Source organism: Mustela putorius, unplaced genomic scaffold (genome assembly GCF_011764305.1).
Source record: "Mustela putorius furo isolate JIRA1106 unplaced genomic scaffold, ASM1176430v1.1 tig00003845_pilon_pilon_pilon, whole genome shotgun sequence".
NCBI classification, from domain to species: Eukaryota; Metazoa; Chordata; class Mammalia; order Carnivora; family Mustelidae; genus Mustela; species Mustela putorius.
Window position 1 is genome coordinate 64378939 of NW_025421998.1, and position 19315 is coordinate 64398253.

Sequence of the window (19315 nt, forward strand, 5' to 3'; positions counted from 1 at the left end):
TGGATTGAGTAATGTGCACTATACAAGCATATACTGATGAAACTGTCACTTAGACTACACGACCCCTGATTTGATGGTGGACAGATCAAGTGTGGTGGGACCAGAGGGTTTGGAAAGGTCCAGAGCAATGGGTGTGAAGGGGAAAAAAGTAAAAAGGGGGCGTCTGCATCTGTTCAGGCTGACATAACAAAGTGCCATAGACTGAGTGGCTTCAACAACAGAAATTTATTTTATCACAGTTCTAGAGGCTGGGAAGTCCAACATCAAGGTGCTAGTTGATTCTATTCCTGGTGAAAGTGCTGTTCTTGGCTTGTAGATGGCTTCCCCTTCCCTCTTGTTGTGTCCTCATATGGGGGTGAGGGGAGATTGAGAGAGAAAGAGCACAGGCTTTGGTGTCTATTCTTATAAGGGCACTAATTCCATCATGAGGGCTCCATGCCCATGACCTCGTCTAACTCTGGTCACCTCCCACAGTTCCCATCTCTAAAAACCATCACATTGGGGATTAGGACTTCAACATATGCATTAGGGGAGAACACAAACCCATAGTCCATACAGAGGCAGAATCAGGAGGAAAAAAAAAAAAAAAAGACCCTGAGAAGAAATAATTGAAGTCCAACCAAATGAGAAATAGACAAACGTTTATCCAGAGCTCACAAAAGAGGCATTGCAAGGGAGTCAGGCACCATGTCTTCTGTTTTGGCAGAGACTCAAAAGCAAGCAGAGGAGTGGGAAGGCTTTATAGTGGAAAAAGGGAAGAATTCAGATGTGCCCTGGCTGGTGGCTGGTGGCTGTTTGCCTGGGAAGCTGCAGGCAGGCCAGGTAGAAGCATGGAATCCCACGTGGTTGGTGAAGGGTATATACTTGGCTAGCTCTGGTTGGGTTTAAGTTGAAAGTGGAGACAAAAACTAAAGAAGCTGTCAGTCATTAATTGAGTGTTGACCATTTGGGGTAGATTGTTATGGGTCTTACAGGACAGGGGGAGAGAGATACAGGTCAGACTGGCTACACGTATGACCTACACATGGTAGCTTGGCCTTCTGGTCTGGTCACTTTAGGTAATGGGTTGGTTCCCTGGCCTGGTGGCTGCAGAGTGTGGGTCAGGGGTTCTGCTTCTATATATGGTCTGGCCATGAAGCATTTGTTTACATGGTCTATCAACACAAGCTGACAAGACAGAGGAACAGACAGAGCAGCTCCTGTCAGCCACTTCACTAAGTTCTTTCCATACTACATCTTCTTGAATCTGTGCATGACGCTGCAAGGCGCATTATTAATCTCTCTCTTACAAATGAAGGACAGCCCATACAATTGACCAGAAAGCCTATGTTTTCTCCCCAGTATCAGGCTGCCTCTTAGAAGGAAGGCCACTGCAGAAGGGGAGGTGGTACATGGCTGGGGAAAAAAAAAAAAAAAAAGTTCAAAGTGAAAAAAAATTTTTTTTAGTTAAAAAACCCAAACCCTGGCTCTTTGGCGTGGCTTCTCTTCCACCCCACTCCCTACAGCAAATGTTGCTGTAGGTCTGAGGGGATGAAAGTTTTCCACTTCCTATCAGCTGCCCCCCCCCTTTTCTAGCAGGCCTTTCACCACTGTGGTTGGGCTCTGTCTGTTTCCAGAGTCCCGCATATCTCCCTGCTACTAGATTTCCTAGTCCCTAAACTACTGGCTTAGCCCTGTCCTCCAGTCTCTGAAATAGTTCAAAGCCACATAGAGAGAAGTTTTCCCACTGGTATACAATATGCCATTATCCTCCCCAAAGTGGAAATGGCTGCAGTCAATTTTTATTCTTTAATACAAGTCAAAGTCTATTACCCCTATTTTTTTTTTTTCAGTTGTCCATATTAACACCAGTGAGCCTCTTCTGGAATGAGGGGCAGATAGTAGTGTCAAAAGCCCATATACTCTCTGTATCTGATTCATAAACGGAACTCACCTGATTTTCTATTTGTTATTACAGCTAGGCAGCTTATGGTGTTGCCTGGTAAATAGATCTCCAGTGGTGCTAGCATGCCAGGATTATTGCTCATCAACGAGGGGACATTGGCAATGATTAGTGTGAACAGAAGCATGCGGTGTAAATACAGGCTGCAACATTCAAGCTCTCGTTCTTTTATGAACCACTCTTCTTACCAGCAAAGAAGTCTATTTTCTCTCCCTCAAAGGTGGACAGAAAGAAAAGAAAAAGAACTATTTAACAAATGATCTAAATACTTTCCCACAAACAAGTGTGGAAGGCAAGAGGTACCAGGGATGAGATTTTTCAATCTTGTAAGTTATCTTTCCTAAACAGGCGTGTTTTTGATGCCCAAGGGAATCTAATTCTGTAAAATAGAGCAGTTAACTGCATAGGGACAGGAGATGCAGGAAGTGCGGCCATAGGGTTTGCAAACCTATCTGTGTATGACTGCGTCTGGCCATTGTGGTTTAGGAGACGGGACAAGATCCATGCCACATCCAAATTGCAGGTTTCAAATCAAATGAGACAGAATGAGGTGGGGAAGAAAGCTTTGGATTGGGAACTGGGTTAGAGTCCTATTTTTCTAGCTAAATGATTTAAGATAAGTCCATTAGCTGCTCTCAGCACGTTTCTTCATCAGTAAACACAGGCAAAATGGCTTCTCTACATAGAATGACATTTAGTAAAAGACAAAGAACTTCATAAAAGAAATAGATATAAATAAATGAAGCTTATAACAAGTTCATGGATAGTAAGATTCAATAGCTTGAAGATGTCAATTTTCCCAAACAATCTACAGATTAATGCAGTTCCTGTCAAAATTAAAATGGGACATTTTATTGAGCTTGACAAACCAATTTAAAATATATGCGGAAATTTCAAGAGCCAAGAATAGCCAAGAAGACACTCCTAGAGAACTAGAACAAAAGTAGGGGAGGTTAGCTCTATTCAATATTAAAATCTATCATAAAGTCAGAGTGATTAATAGAGTATGGTATTGAGACAATACAATACACAAATAGAAAATGAAACAACTTCAAAACAGAACCTACATATATACAAAAACTTGATATATGTCAGAAGACCATAGAGAAAGAAATAAAACTGGTTCTTTACCTCAATTTATAAGCAAAAACAAATTCCAGGAGACTTGGAGACTGAAATTTTGTTAACTGCAAGCAGAGCAAAGAGCAATTTTATTTATGTAAAAAATGAATTTATTCATGAACAGCCGAGAAATTGCAATTCGGGACAAGCAAGCTGGGGCGAACTTTAGGCAAGTCCAAAGAGACTAAGGGAAGGTGAGCTTTATTAGGTTTTAGGAGGAACTGGGGTAGGCTGTTCCGAACAAAAGGTCACTGGAGAACGAAGAGTTCCAGGTGGCGGCGGTTTCTTATTGGCAGCAGGTGGTGTGGTTGGTGCTTTGGTGCTGAGGAAGGCGGGATCTTCCTTACTTTTTCTTAAAGGCAAGAGACAAATTCTCGTGTAAAAAGCGCCCTCCCTTCTCCAAGTGGTTTTTCTGTTGGTTAGGCAGGCTGCCGGGAGTGGTACGTGCGTGTGAGCGCCCCCTTCAGGCCTTGCTGACTCCGTTTCCTTATGTTCACAACATATAAACCTTCTATATTTTTTTTGAAGATTTTATTTATTTATTTGCTTGTTTATTTATTTATTTATTTGACAGAGACACAGCGAGAGAGGGAACACAAGCAGGGGGACTAGGAGAGGGAAAGCAGGCCTCCCGCCCAGCAGGGGTCAATCCCAGGACGCTTAGAGCACAAGAGCCAAGGCTGACGCCCAAAGGAGCCACGTGACTGAGCCTTTCAGGCGCCCCCATAGAAAATTTTTAAAAGAAAATGTATCGTGATACCTTTATGACATTGGGATAAGATATCCCAACGTCATATCCCAGTTAACATAAATTATGTTATACATGTCATATCCCAGTTAGCATAAATTATGTTGGATCTTAAGTTAAACATAGATCAACAAGATCCAACATAAACAAGATCCTACATCATTTATGTTAACTCAGAAATGATAGATAAATTTGGTTCTGTTAATATCTAAAAAGTCAAGTATAAAGTGGGAGAAGGTATTTGCAACACAGAGACCTGGGGAAAGATTAGTATTCAGAATATAGGAAGAACTCCTAAAAATCAATTTAAAAAAGAATTTTTTAAAAAGTTGAATAGAATAAGTAAGTCATGGAGATGAAAAGTACAGCATAGGGAATGTCATTAGTAATATTGTGATAGCCTCTTTGGAAAAGAGTGTGGAGATTCCTTAAGAAATTAAAAATAAGAGCGCCTGGGTGGCTCAGTGGGTTAAAGCCTCTGCCTTCGGCTCAGGTCATGATCCTAGGGTCCTGGGATCCAGCCCTGCATCGGGCTCTCTGCTCAGCAGGGAGCCTGCTTCCTCCTTCTCTCTGCCTGCTTCTCTGCCTACTCGTGATCCCTGTCTGTCTGATAAATAAATAAAATCTTTAAAAAAAATTAAAAATAAAGCTACCTTATGACCTTGCAATTGCACTACTGGGTATTTACCCCAAAGATAGAGATGTAGTGAAAAGAAGGGTCATCTGTACTCCAGAGCTCATAGCAGCAATAGCCATAGTCACCAAACAGTGGAAAGAGCCAAGATTCCCTTCCACAGACGAATGGATAAAAAAGATATGGTCCATATATACTATGGAGTATTATGCCTCCAACAGAAAGGATGAATACCCAATTTTTGTATCAACATGGACGGGACTGGAGGAGATTATGCTGCACGAAATAAGTCAAGTAGAGAAAGTCAATTATCATATGGTTTCACTTACTTGTGGAGCATAAGGAATAACACAGAGGACATTGGGAGATTGAGAGGAGAAGTGAGTTGGGGGAAATCAGAGGTGGAGGCAAACGATGAGAGACTGTGGACTCTGAGAAACAAACTGAGGGTTTTGGAGGGGAGCAGTTTGGGGGGTTGGGTGAGCCTGGTGGTGGGTATTATGGAATTAACATTCCGTATTGCATGGAGCACTGAGTGTGATGCATAAACAATGAATTTTAGAACACTGAAAAAAAATAAAATAAAACTTAAAAATAATAATAATAATGATATTGTGATAACATTGTATGGTGACAGACAGTGACCATACTTAGCATGGTGAGCACTAAGTAATGGATAGAATTGTTGAATAAATATGTTATTCACCTGAAGCTACTATAAAATTGTATGCTGATTATGCTTCAATTTTAAAAAACATATACAACAACAACAAGAGATAAAAAGAAAAAAATGAGCAATACACAAACAGACATTTCACAGAAGGGACAAAAGGAATGGCCAAAACTAAGATTCTCAACCTCATTGATGATGAAGAAATTGCACATTTAAACCTCAGATGCAATTTTCTACCCACAGGATTAGTAAAAATGTTAACATCTGATCTCTCAAAGTGTTGAAAAAGATATAGAGCTCACGGCTTATTTGGTAATATCATTCCTCAAATACGTAGAAGGCTTCTGATCCATTTGCTTTCAGTTTCATGTGCCAGTGACCATGTCCAAAAAGTCTTTCTTAATAGAATTCTCATATCCGACTTGTGTCTTTGCTTCCATGTACCATCCCTGTCTTTAACTTAATGGAGGCTAGGTTGAAGCCATCTAAAACACTAGTAGGGAGGCCACATCCTTAGTGTCATCTTTGCCTCAAGAATGATTCTGAATGGGTCTTTGTTGGTTAAAACCTCTCAAACTTAATTTGGGGACCAAGGTCAGCTCCACTGGTATAAGACTTGTACACTTAGAAGGTGTACACATTTACTATAATGCTCCACTCACATTTTCAATTTGCACCAGGTCATGCAAAAGATGTATCTGTTAATATCAAGGGCCAGAAGCAATGCACACTTGCGGTTCCATGAGATCCCATATTTTAAGACTTTAAGTTCCTGTCAATTTTTTAATTTATTTATTTGACAGACAGAAATCACAAGTAGGCAGAGAGGCAAGCAGAGAGACAGAGAGAGGAGGAAGCAGACTCCCTGCTAAGCAGAGAGCCCAATGCGGGACTTGATCCCAGGACCCTGAGATCATAACCTGAGCCGAAGGCAGAGGCTTAACCCACTGAGCCACCCAGGCGCCCCATGTTCCTGTCATTTTTGTTCATAAACCAACCATCTCTTGTCTGAGCTCATCTCTTTTTTCTAATACCTTGCTAATCATAGTGGTAGCAATCAACACACACTATTAACATTCCACTTACCAACTGTGATTGTTAATTTTATGTGTCAACTTGAATGGGCTAAGGGATGCCAAGATAGCTGGCAAAACACTATTTCTGGGTGTGTCTGGAAGACATTTCTAGAAGCATTTGAATCCGTAGACTAAATAAAGGTGTTCTCACCAATGTGGTAGGCATCATCCAATCTGCTGAAGGCTGAATAGAACAAAAAGACAAAGGAAGGGTAAATTTGCTTGAGCTGGGACATCAATTTTCTCTTGCCCTTGGACATCAGCTCTCCTGTTCCTTGGGCCTCAGGCTAGGACCAGGATTTACACCATTGACTGCCTGAGTCTCCAGCCATTGTGTTCAGACTTACACAAACATCTTTCTTGGTTCTCATGATTTGTACTTAGACTTAATTATGCCACCAGCTTTCTTGGTTCTCCAGCTTATAAACAGCAAACTGTGGGACTTCCCAGCCTCCATAATTTTGTGAGTTAATTCCTATAATACATTTCCTTTTATGTATATTTCTACGTATTTCCTGTTAGTTCCATTTTCTGGAGAGCCCTGACTGCTGAGCCAGGCCTGTTCTATGGGCTCCAGGCTCAGTAGATATACAATTTGACTTCCCAGGCATCGTATGTGATGGTTCTATGAAATAGATCTCTAGTGTCCCAGCTTCCAATGTCAGTTTTCTTGTCACCTGCTGCCAGCCCACAGGCCAATGCATGTTTTAGATTTTTGTTATAATAGCATTGCATATGAGATACCACTTTCTGCTTAGTGTTCTGCTTAGTGTTAAGGAAACACTAGGTGCCCTAACAAAGAAACCCCCGAAGACAGTAGCTTAACAAAGAAGAACTTTGTTTCTTGTTTAATTAAAGTCCAATCAACAGTCAAAGTCAAAGGCTCCACATAGTCATTCAGGAACTCAAGCAGATGAAGATTCTGCCTCACTGAACAGATGGCTATAAGGTGTCTCTCTCAGCATTGACATCCTACCGTCAGGGGTAGGGACACAAAAGAGAGGAGGATTACTCGGTGGTTTGTCTGAGCCAGGCCTGAGAATAGTGTCCATAGATTCTTCCCATATTCCCAGGCTTCCTGGTTCCCCCTAAACTGAGGAGCTGAGGAACAGAAAAGGCTGTGAGGTAGCTAAGTTAGGTCATACCTCCTCATATCTAGCTATGACCTCTGGTCTAAAAAAACAAAAACAAAAACAAGGGAAAGTAGTGGTCAAAATTTAGTGTAAAAATGCACTAGAAATATTTAATCCTGAGGCTATATTTATAAATAAACAGGCCATCAATGATTGGAAATAAAAAATTTCAAATTTTAAGAATTTTACAATTTGGGCATGACTGTTAAAAACATTTACATTGTTAAAGCCAATCGGAAATACATAGACTTCCCAACGTGTGAAAAAAAAGCATTTGTTTTAAAACATCCCCAGGTAGATTTCCTTGTTACAAACCAATCTCCTGCCCTCATTATAAGCCCAGAGATGGAACAATCCCTCCCGCCCGGAATAAATTCTGTCTCGTTTAAAAATCCCAAGATACCAATTGCTCCCCCTTCAGGTGGTTCAGGCAACAGTGGATTCCCAGTGGCTCTGCAAGGGTGGGGAAGGGGGGGGGTAAGGAGCAGGAAGTGGTCCCTTGGAGACTAGATGGACAGTGTGGGGGGGCCCCCCAAGGATGCATCCAGGAACTGAGACTGCCTGGGGCAGGATGCAGCTTCCAGTCCCGAATCTCATGGACCAGCTGCCTCAAGGCGGCCCCAGCTATCAATGCGCAGAGATGGTTGGATTTCACCGTTTTTTGCTCTAGCTCAGTGCCAAGGCCTGGGTGGAAATAATCCTTTTATCTTCCAATAAAGGAGAATTATTGGCATTTGGGAGCTCAGTTCTCTTTGAAGAGCCATCTTTAGAAGCTGGAGGCTTTGCATTTCCTCGAGTGGTCAGATTAAAGAAGGCTTTCACTGATCTCATTGGGAGATCGAAGGGCAGGGAGTTGATTATATTGTCACCCAGTTGCCCTGCGGAAAGTACCGTGAGGTTCCATTTTAAAAAGATTTCAGAGCACAAATGTCATTCTCAAGAACTTTTCTGAAAAACCAACCAAGTTTTCAGAACTGTATTGTTTCGGAGCCAGCTGTTAGGCCAGCCAATGGGATATTTTGAATGGATATAATTTGGTCGGCTGTATTTCGGACTTGCCTCCCATGGGTAAAATCCTTCTGGGAGAACTTTTGGATGTATATAATTCCTATATCCAGATAACAACAGTGTATAATAGACTCTCTAAATGTAGTAATACTGTCTGTTCACTTCCATAAAGGGAGTTCATGTTCATCCTGAAATACTATTAAAACTTTATTCATTCCAATTAATAAGGGAATTGACATTCTCAATACTGAGGGCTTGGCATCTTAAATACATTTTTTTTTCTTTTAAATCTTCAAAACTCTGAGTTTGGTGCAGGGTGTCTGGGTGGCTCAGTCGGCTAAGCATCCAACTCTTGGCTATGATCTCAGGGCTGTGGGATAGATCGCAGGATCCAGCCCTGCATGGGGCTCTATGCCCAGCAGAGAGTCTGCTTGAAAGATTCCCTCCCTCTGCCCCTTTCAAAGAGCCTCTTGAGTTTGGTGTTTTATGCCTCATTTTTTAAATTGGGAGACTGAGGCTGGAAACAGTTCATAGCTGCCTAAGGTCACACAGGTGGAGTTTGGTAGAGCTGGAGGGTATATTCAGGTCTGACCTTGGAGCCCATATCCTTCCCAGGAGACCACCGTGGAAATCAGGGTTTTTTCACCTTGGCACTATTGGTGTTTGGGACTAGATAATTCTGTTTCACTGTCCTGTGCCTCTAAAGATGTTTAGCAGCATTCCTGGCCTCTCCACACTAGATGCCAATAGCAACCCCTCAGCACACTGAGACAACCCAAAATGTGTCCAGACATTGGCAAATGTAGCCCTCCAGGGCAATATCACCCACAGCTTAGAACCGCAGCTATAAATGCTTCTGAAGGGTTTTTGCTTCCTTATGCTACTGAAGTCTCGTGGTTCTGTGAAATAAACAGAATAATTTGAAACCCTAGTAGTACCTAAGAGTGGCCTTATAACGTATACATTAAGAAATAAAAAACCAGTTCTAATTAGCATTTCAGCTTATTGCACATAAACGTTTCTTCCTATTCTTCCTGATTACCGTTTGTCCTCTCCAGCGAGTACATGTTCACACTGGGAAAAGACTCAGAAGCTTCAGCGGTTGGCGGCTGCCTCCGAAATTCAGCCCAGACTCCCTGGGAGGACATTCTAGGTCTTTCCACTTCTGCCTCAGTTCTCCTCCCCACCCTGAAAACCAACGTCCTTTTTTAGGCTCCAGTCAAGTGAGTGACTCCCCCATGGTCCAGATACATCTGACATTTTCTGGTTTCCACGTCCTGGCTGAGGATGCTCCATCTGCTTTGCAAGTCTCTCCCAATCTCACTCCCACACAGCCCCACAGAGCTCCACCTCTGGATTCTCTCCATCTGCCCTGCAGCCTCCCTTGCAGGGCAGTGGGGGATGGCTCTCTCCCTCACAGCTGGTTTTCCTCTCTCTCTTCTCACCCAGCACAGTGTGCAACCTTTCCTGCCGGACTGGAACCTCCTAGAGAACAGGAACTCTATCTCGGCCTCTTCTGTTCAGTCTTGTCTCTTGGCAGACATGCCATGTTGGTTGGATTGGGCTGGATTAGACTGGAGAGGGTCTAGAATAATAGTGCCAAGGTAACTTTCAGATCAGTTTCCATAGGATTAAAATAAATCTCCAACGTGGAATCGGAACACTGTAGTGAGGACAACCTAGCACAGCAGCTGGCCTCTAGTGTACAACTCCATTCAACAGGTGCCCCGGTAGGCCTTTGACATGGACCACTACTAGGGTCCTGCTCATTGAGCTCCAGTCAGCAGCATCTGGCTAGCAGTGCATGGGATTAGCATCCCATTCATGCTTCCCTCACTGAGTGTGTGCTGGGGCAAGGTTGAGGGCATCCACAGGAAGGGCATCTTTTCCCAATTTTCACAAAGGCCCCATACTGCCTGATGGAAGCTCTGACAGTAAAAACACTTCTGCAGGGGTAGGGACCCTGCGCCCAACATCTCCATTCCCAAATGTACCATCTTCACACCAATTTACTTCATACCAATTTACTTCTTTACTGAGAGCTATCCCTCTAAATTCTGTACACCCTAATCAACTTTTATTTTACCACTGCTTCTTAACTAGAGAGAGGTTTGTATTCATTGATTCAACAAATATTTATTAATCACTCACGAAGTTTAGAGGATTCAGCAATGAAGAAAACATAGTCCCTGCCTCCATCAAGCTTGGATACTAATAGATTCTTATATTTATCCTTCATGTGTTTACCATCAAACAACAGCCCACATAGAATTAAATTATATATCCAGGATCCTACTTGAGACAGGTTTTTTGTTTTGTTTTGCTTTGTTTCTCGTATCCCTGGTTTGAGGTTTTGTTGAGAGTGGATTTTCTGAGTTAGATGAACGAGTTAGTCTGGGGTAACCATTCTAAGAAAATGGCTTCACCCTAAGTTGCAGAAGTGACCAGATGGGTAGCTTAGCATCACTCCCTGGCTAATTCCAGGTCACAAGGCTAATTCCAGCTTTAGCTGACTCAGGGCATTCAGCCAAGACTCTGGAGAGAGTCTGGATGTCCCAGTGCATTTACATTTTATATTAAGCTGCAACCTGAGCTGTTACCAGCATCCAGCCCAAAGCCATCTTGACTCTGAAAATATCCAAGGGTGTCCTCCCGGGCAGGGGTGAACAGGATCTAAGTGGCCCCATGACAGCTGTGGAGCTGTGGATCTAACCTGTGATGTTTCCATTGGCACAAACACTACCCCGTTTCACCATTCCCCCTTCTGTATCTCCAGATGGAAAGCTGTGCACCAGTTACCACCGAGGGCTCCTCTCAAAGGCAAAAATCAAAGCCATCAAGTATAGCATTGTCATCATTCTGGGTAAGCAAAGTCCCTCCTTGTGTGTGAACATTCCAAAAGCAAGCTTGTCCCAGGAGCTGGGCGGAGGGGGGGGGCATCCAACAAGAAAGGAATGTGCCTGAAGGCACTCTACCTTTGTCTGAGTGGAGAAGAATGTGTGGAATTTAGCAGTCCATCCGTGTCTCCTTCAAGGGCAGACAGAGGTTCCCGGATCCTTCCCTTTATGAATAGAGTTGTCCACCAAGACCATAGGGTAGATAATTGGGAGAAAGTTGATGAATTCATAACGGGCTGAATGATGCCCAACATTCACCCAGGTGACCCAACTGCCTTCTCTGAGACATATTCTCCCCTAAGGCTGAAGCTTAGGAGCAGAGAAAGCAGACGTGGCATTCCGTTTCTTCTGGATATTTAATTACAGGGTCACTACAAATCCCTCCCTCATGGCCTCATTACTCTCTCCCCGTTCTCTCTACTCTGAAGACCCATAACATCACTTTATCTTAGGAAAATAAGGTATTTCTAGAGCACATGATATGTGTCAGATTGGCGTAGATAGAATTTGCTCTTCTCAACCCTTCAAAGCTTCCTCCCCCTTACGCTCCCTGAGCTAATGACCTCGCATCATATTTCACTAAGAAAACGTCCTATTAGAAGAGAACTCCCTCATGCTCCCACCTTCACATTCATCGACCTATCTGCCTTTCTACAGTGTGCTCGGTCTTTTCTCCTGTTTGTATGAATAAACTGGCACTGCTTCTTTCTAAGCCCAGAGTGATTGCTGGAGCTCCCCTTAACAGTGCAAGAGGGCCCTCAGTGAACTCCTCAAAACAGACCCCTTCATCAGTCTCTCTTCTAGCACAACTCCTCCATGCTCGACCTCTCATTTTCTATCTGCTTTCTCTCCAGTCACTCCTGAAACCACCTTCATCAATGTCATCACGACCTCTAAAAAGGCCAGTGTTGATTCCCAATCTTCATCTTGACTTGTAAGCAACAAGTAATCAATTTCTCTTTCTTAGAATACTTCCTTTGCTTAGAAATCCTATTTAAGATTTTTACTTGAGATCTTGATTTGTGTTTCTAGTAAGCTTGTCATAGTCAACATGTTAAACCCAAAGTGTCGGCCTGTTCTCCTCCCCCGCATGAAGTTACTCCTCCCTCTGTTGTCCCTGTTTCAGTAAATGACACCATCTTTTTCACCCAATGTCTATACCAAAAACTTAAGGGTCATCTATCTGTCCTTATTCTATTCCTTTGACATCCCACATAACTCATACAGTAGCAAGGCCTGAAGGTTCTACCTGCAAAATAGCTCCCAAACCCAACCAGTCTTCACTATCTGTACAACTCCTGTCTTAGTCTAAGTTCCCACCACTTTCTGCTTAGAACATTATACCTATTCGTCTCTTTATTCCTTTTCTGCAAAACAGCCAATGTGATCTTTCATGACTATAAATCAGGTAACATCACTATCCTGCAAACCCACCTCTGGCTTCCCATTACTTTGGAAGAAAACCCTACAGTTCTACCACGTGTGATCTATCCCTCAGCCAGACATCCAGCCTCTCCTCCCAGTGCTCTCCTCCATGCTCATTCTATCCTGGTTGCATTGGTCTTCTTGCTATTTCTTTAAAATGTCCACTTGTTTGCACCTGGGGAGACCACGTGCTGTTTCCAACACCTAAAATACTCTGTCACCGGATGGCCTGGCTCCCTCCTCACATCATTTGGTTTCCCAACAGTGCTCCCTCCTCAGCCAAGCCTCCTTCACAAATCTGAAATAGTCCTTCTCTAGTCTTTGTCCCGCTGTATTTTTCTTCCTATTCCCACTTCTTTCTGAATATTTTATCTATTGATCTGCTTATTGTCTGTTCCCCCTACTGGTTGAATTCCATGAGACCAATGACTTTTGCCTTTGCGCCGCTTGTACTGTTGTCACCAAAACCTGAAATGGAATCCCACATACACTAGGGGCTTCATTAATATCTGAGGGAAACAAATGAATTAGGATATGCAAGAAGGAAAGTGATTTGTGTGATTTTCTTTTTATGTGGCTCCAGTCTTCCCCTTCCCCTCCGTACCCCACTTGCAGCTCCTGGGAGCCCTGAGAAAGCCTCACACTTCTCGTGTTAGCTGCATGTCAGATCACCAAAACAGGCAATTTCACCTTTCCAAGACGCTGTTGCAAAATGCCAAACAGAGCAGGCGCAGTGGGACTCAGCCAGTAGAATAGAGGCCCAGAACAGCAGTGCGGGCAGAGCTGGGGCCAGAGCAGATACAAGCACTGGGGTTCATAGTCAGTCCTTCCCCAGCAGCCAGCCAAGTAGCACCAAGATTCTCTTGCCTTCTGAGACAGAAAAGAAAATACTCATCCCCTGGATGTTGAGTCCGGAGATAAATGTTAGACATGTGTTCCAGAGCCAATGTAATTTTTTGTAATCAGGAACCATCTGCTAGGCCCTGGGGGTCCTTTCTTCGGAGAACAGAGAGGCCCCCAGACGGCCAGCCAGTGTTAACAGCCCGGACAGACCAAACCAGCCTTTTTCCTATAACAGATATTCTGTGATGCTCCTTTACCATCGTGCGATGAAATGCATAATTAACACTATCTACCTAAGATGTCTTCCAAGATCAATATGTAATAACACAAAGGAGGACTAGAGAGAAAATAACGTATAAAAGAACAGTAGATTTCAATATGTAAATACTTGGCCACGGCTGCCCTAGAAGAAGAATGAAGTAGGCAGCTAGATGTAGTAACAGGTACAAAGGAGAATCAGTACAGGTACGTTTTCATGAAGATGTGAAAATAAAGCAGCATTGCTGTCAGGGACTTGATTTTCTGAACAGGTAAATAAATCCTGCTGAAGTTCCAAATTAAAGAAAGTAATCTTTCCTCCCTCTGCAAAGGAATTACATTTCTGGAAAATTCATTATTTTTAAAAAGACAGTTGTGTTCATATATAGAAGAGAGTTAGGTTTCCAGACCGGGGCTATAGAATAGGTTTCCAGACCGGGGTAATTATAAGCAGAGCTCCCAGCTACATAAATGTCCACTTGGGCCTTCAAAGGATGTATGGGACTGCCCCACACAGGAGGACCCGTATCCCTGGGCAAACCAGATCTCCACCAACCCCACACACGTACATACATAAACACACACATTTTTTTTCAAAATGCCCCCCAAAGGCAATTTTGCTCCTTCATACCCCAGAACCACCATTCTAAGCCAACACTAGGCTTACCAACTGGTGCCAAGAATGCTCCGTGGTCTTTGTGTTTCAATTGCTCCTCTTTAATCCATTGCCAAGGCCTGGGGAATAAAGACGCACCAGTCAGTTACAGAGGAAAGTTGGCCCCTGCGAGGAGATGGCAAAGGAAGCCTGACTTCTCTGAGGAGAAGTCCTATGGGTGAGAAAGGAGAGGGAGGCTGGAGAGGATGTAGCAAGAAAGCAGAAGAGGGCACATCCCTGTCTAGTCAGCCCCAAGACCGTTCACATTGGTGCATGTGGGTAATAGTCCAGTTCTCCAGAGATGGACATATATGTAAAGATAATTATTATAAGGAATTGGCTCACATGATCACAGAGCTGAGAAATCCCAGGGTCTGCAGACCCCGGAGAGCCAATAGTGTAGTTCAGTCCGAGTGTGAAGGATGGCAGGAGAAGAACAGTGTCCCAGCTAGAAGGTAGTCCAGCAGACAGCATGAATCCCCTCTCCCTCAGCTTTTTGTTCTATTCAAGGCTTCTGGGGATTGAAGGGGGCCCACCCACATCGAAGAGAGTGGTCTGCTTTTCTTAGTCTACCGATTCAAATGTTCGTCTCATCCAGAAACACCCAGAAATCATGTTTCACCAAATACCGAGGCACCCCCTGACCCAGTCAAGGTGACCCATAAAATTCACTGTCAGACTCTGGATCTCCCCGTATACCACCCATTTCCTCTGAGGATTTGGAGACCGATAGAATCAGGAACTCACACACACTGATTGACTTGGAGAGGGGAAGAGAGCAGCTCTTTTCTGGAGTGGCAGACTAACAAATGGAAAAGAAAATTAAGAACATGGGGATGAATCCAGATTGTGCTTTGAAAATATTAGGCACCACCTTTCCCCCTGCCATACACCAAGACCAGGAGTCACTACTGGTCAGAATGCTTCCTGTTCTTCTGGGGTTTTTCCTCATAGAATCTCCAAAGAGTTTTGCTGGTTTTCCTTCCACACTATGTGGGATGAGAAGCTGAGGCCATGCCTCAGCAGTTCCCGACCTTTCCACAAAGACTCACAACAGGGGTCAAATCAAACCCTCCGTTTACAAATTCACTCAACTCTAGCAACGTTATCTGTGGGACGCGTACACATCCATGTGTATGTGTGCTTGCGTGTGAGTAAACATGACATGGATGTTGACACACAACAGTTCTGAGTATTTCTGAGAGATCGCAGATGCTAAGGAACCTGTTTGGAGCTCCACTTGGGGCCACCACTGAAAGCTACCCCCCAGCTGTGGTCAGCTACGGTGCTCATGGCTCTCTTTTCCCCAGCCTTCATCTGCTGTTGGAGTCCATACTTCTTCTTCGACATACTGGACAATTTTAGTCTTCTTCCAGACACCGAGGAACGCTTCTACGCCTCTGTGATCATTCAGAACCTCCCAGCCTTGAACAGTGCCATCAACCCACTCATCTACTGTGTCTTCAGCAGCTCTATCTGCTGTCCCTGCAGGTAAAAGGTCCTCCTGCTTGGGTCAGTGCAGAGAGCCACTGTACTTGGATTCTGACATGTGTCTTTTCTCTCAGTGCTCCCTGGCAGCTTGTAGATGAGATGCTTGAGGGTCAGAAAAGTCCTGTTTATGTACAAATTCAAATCCAGGTCCAGGTCATGGTCCTTGTTATTTCTTCTCTACCACCTCACCTGCGGTAGCAACCGTCTCACTCAGGTCATACATAGAACTTTTTGTTTGGAGCTTCCCAGCATGAATTTCCTCAGTACAATAGGATGCTGTGAGAATAGCAGGACCCAAAGCATTATTACCATGTTATAGATTAACAAAGGAAGGCTCATGAAGGTGAGTGGCATTACTGACTTTATATGAAAAATAAGGACCAACACTGAAATTAGGTCCCTCCCGAAACTACTCAGTCATTTTGCTGTTTTGCAACTGTTCTACTGCAGGGAGTAGTAGAGAGATATGTAGGAGACAGAATAATAAAATGGTTTAAGGTTTGGGTTTGATGCCCATGGCTGAGGTTCAAATCTGGCCGCTGCTGATTCATAGCTATGTGTTTACCTTGAGTGAGATATTTAACTTCCCTAAAACTCAGTGTCCTTGCCTTTAAAACAGGGCTAGTAGCAGTTCCTACCCAGACTCTGGTGCTGACCCGTGGGGAGGAGTGCTGTGAAGTGTGGGCAAGGAAGGAGTGTGTGGGGGCTGGGGAGGGGGCCAGATAACACATGCAAACTGCTTACAACAGTGTTTGGTCCTCAGTACCTCCTCCATAACTATTATCCTTTAACATCCTTGTTTCCCTTTCCATCAGGTCAAATTATTTTCCCTCCCTGATTTATTCTTTCACTAGGGAGCGAACATCAAGGGATTCCAGAATGACGTTCCGGGAGAGAACTCAGAGGCACGAGATGCAAATTCTACCCAAGCCAGAATTTATCTAGACTCTGAGGCAGTAGGATTGTGAGGCTGAGCCCCATCAGCAGTTCTGGGTCTCTGTCACCACCTTGGGCGTGTGGAGGGAGCCTGAGCAGACTTCTCCATCCTGCTCCTTCCATCACTTGGGAGATGCAGGAGGCAAGCAGCCTAGGAGTGTGTGTCTTCTCCATCAGCAAGCACTGGCCAATGTGAGGTCACCAACTATTCATGCCAGCCAGGAAAGATGCTTCCTCCTTCTCTGTGACTCTTGGCCCTCCTTCCCACTGGTCAGCACCAGAACCCAATGGACAGAGACATCTCTGGCCCAAGGTCCATTCTCGAGTAAGCGGAGGAGGCTAAAGTATGGTTTATGATTTGTCAAAAGAACTCAGTGCTTGCCCTCTAGAGGAAGGTTAAAACGGAGGGTTACTTTCTCTGATGGGAAATAATAATAATACTAAAACGTCATGGCCCCCAGATTTCCCATCTCTGAGAGTTGGGACCTGGGTTTCACAGATCTTTGAGGCTCCCGGACAGCCCCTCCCTTGGCATTCCACATTTGGGCGACTCTGGGCTCCAGTCCCCACCGTGCAGGGTCCCCTCTTCCCCCTCTGACTTCTCTGAACCCTCTCTTTAGTTGGGAACTGAACCCCTGCGGCTTTTCCAGGCACGATGTTCCTGCAAGCTCTCTATCCGTTTTGCACATTGCAGCCATTGTCTATCTAACACCTCGGCCAGAAAGTGCTGGTAGGGTTTATTTTGACAAGTCTGGAGTTTGGTATTTATAAGCCTAATCCAAGTGAAATATGACTAAATGTTTTCTAGTCAATTTTTGCCATCAGATTTTTTCATAAGTGGAAATGGCATAATTTAATTTGATTATATATACATCCCCACCCACGGCTCTGGAATGTGCGTGAGCTCCTTATTTTTAGCCTCACATACATTCTTGACATTAAAATCTCCTTGGCAAAATCCTCCTTCCCAAAATTATTCTGAGCTTAAGTCTTTTTTTTTTTTTTTTTTTTTTTTTTTTTTTTTTTTTTTGGCCTACCGCTAGAGGAGTCATTAAAATGTGCAGTATATTTTAATAGCACTCCATTCCTCATTATGGTGTCAACCCAGAAACTGCATGTTTAAGGTCACAGTGGCATTTTTTCTACAAACTCTCTTATCAATTCTGTCTGTCCTTAGGGAAGGTATCTCTTTAGGCAGAAATCAGACTCCTCAGTCACCATCTCTCTGAGAATTATTCTCCGAATTGAGGAGACTGAATAATCTAGCTTTATGTCGACACAATAGTTTTGAAGGATGCCTCCCTTTCTGTCCGATCCGCTAAATATGAGCAACCCCGGACGTGTTGAGTGGTCGAGAAGTACTTTTCAACATCTCACTTTAAATCAAGATGTGCCGCAGAAGACCCACACAGAATCGTTGTTAAAATAGCTGCTTGCACGGAAGCCAATTAACAGAGCAAAACCTGGCAGGTGGCCTGGATGGCAGAACAGGAGGCCTGGGTTCTCCTGACAGATGCTTTCAATCTCTGTCAAGTTCTGGTCTGCGAGAGCCATTAATGCCCACCTCATCTATCAGTAGAGTCTGACAGCAAAGGAGAGAGAGGAGCGAGGATCTTCGTGCTCTTCTGAAATGGAATGCAATTTTGTAGTTGCTCTAATGCTGTGCCTCTCCTTCCCCGGGAAGACTGGACATCAGGAAGATCATGGCTCACATTGCTGCAAGAGAAGCTGCCGCTGAAATGAAACTCACTGGATAGAGGTGTGCATTCTGGAATCCTCATCTCCCCTGTATCTGCTAAGCTTGGGGAAATATGATTTAGACATTATGAGCACACCGGTAATTACTAGTCTTCTGACCTTGGGAGAAATCATTTAATGTCTTTGGGCGCCCACTGTCTTGTCTGTAAGATGAGAAAAGAGTAAGGTTGGAGCAGATGATCTTGTGGGTTCTTTATAGATAGAGTTCTGAGACCAAAATGGTTTATATGACACCCAGAGAGCCTGACCTTCTGAAATTCTTTCCCCAGGGGACCAATGACTTGGTGACTCAACACCGAGTCATTTGTCCTTTAAAAGGTGTAACTTCCCCATCATCAGTACAAAGTCAGAGACACGTTTCCCAATCGAGCAATACAGTTTGTGCTCCTGGAGGAAATGAGAAGCTTAGTGTTGTGATGTCACTGTGGATAGCCGTGGACCCCAAGTAGGGTCAGAGCAGTCAACAAGGCACTGTGCAAAATAAAGATGCTTACTTCCTACACTGAGGCATCACAGAGGTCTGTGGGTACATCGGGCACAGGTGAAAATTTAGGATAACAAGAGTAGGTGTGCTTAAGATATTTAGCCGTGCTATGGAAATAGGTGTGTCCACTTCACTGAACTAAATTAAACACAAATGGTAAAAACTTTTCTGTTTTCAGGGCTTGTGTGAAGCATAATTTCATTGAAGTTTAATTTCACCAAGCAACGTGTCC

General features: G+C 43.9%; 1 protein-coding gene across 2 annotated transcripts in view; it reads left to right on the plus strand.

Annotated features, from left to right (window-relative positions):
- The window catches only part of NPSR1 (neuropeptide S receptor 1), a 181035-nt gene extending 164185 nt beyond the window's left edge, over positions 1 to 16850 (plus strand). For both annotated transcript variants that reach the window (XM_045089510.1, XM_045089511.1), the window contains 3 exons: positions 11113 to 11199; positions 15725 to 15905; positions 16760 to 16850. In XM_045089510.1, coding sequence (XP_044945445.1) covers positions 11113 to 11199; positions 15725 to 15905; positions 16760 to 16850 — 359 coding nt within the window. The remainder of the gene's footprint in view (positions 1 to 11112; positions 11200 to 15724; positions 15906 to 16759) is intronic.
- The last annotated feature ends 2465 nt before the right edge of the window (positions 16851 to 19315 follow it).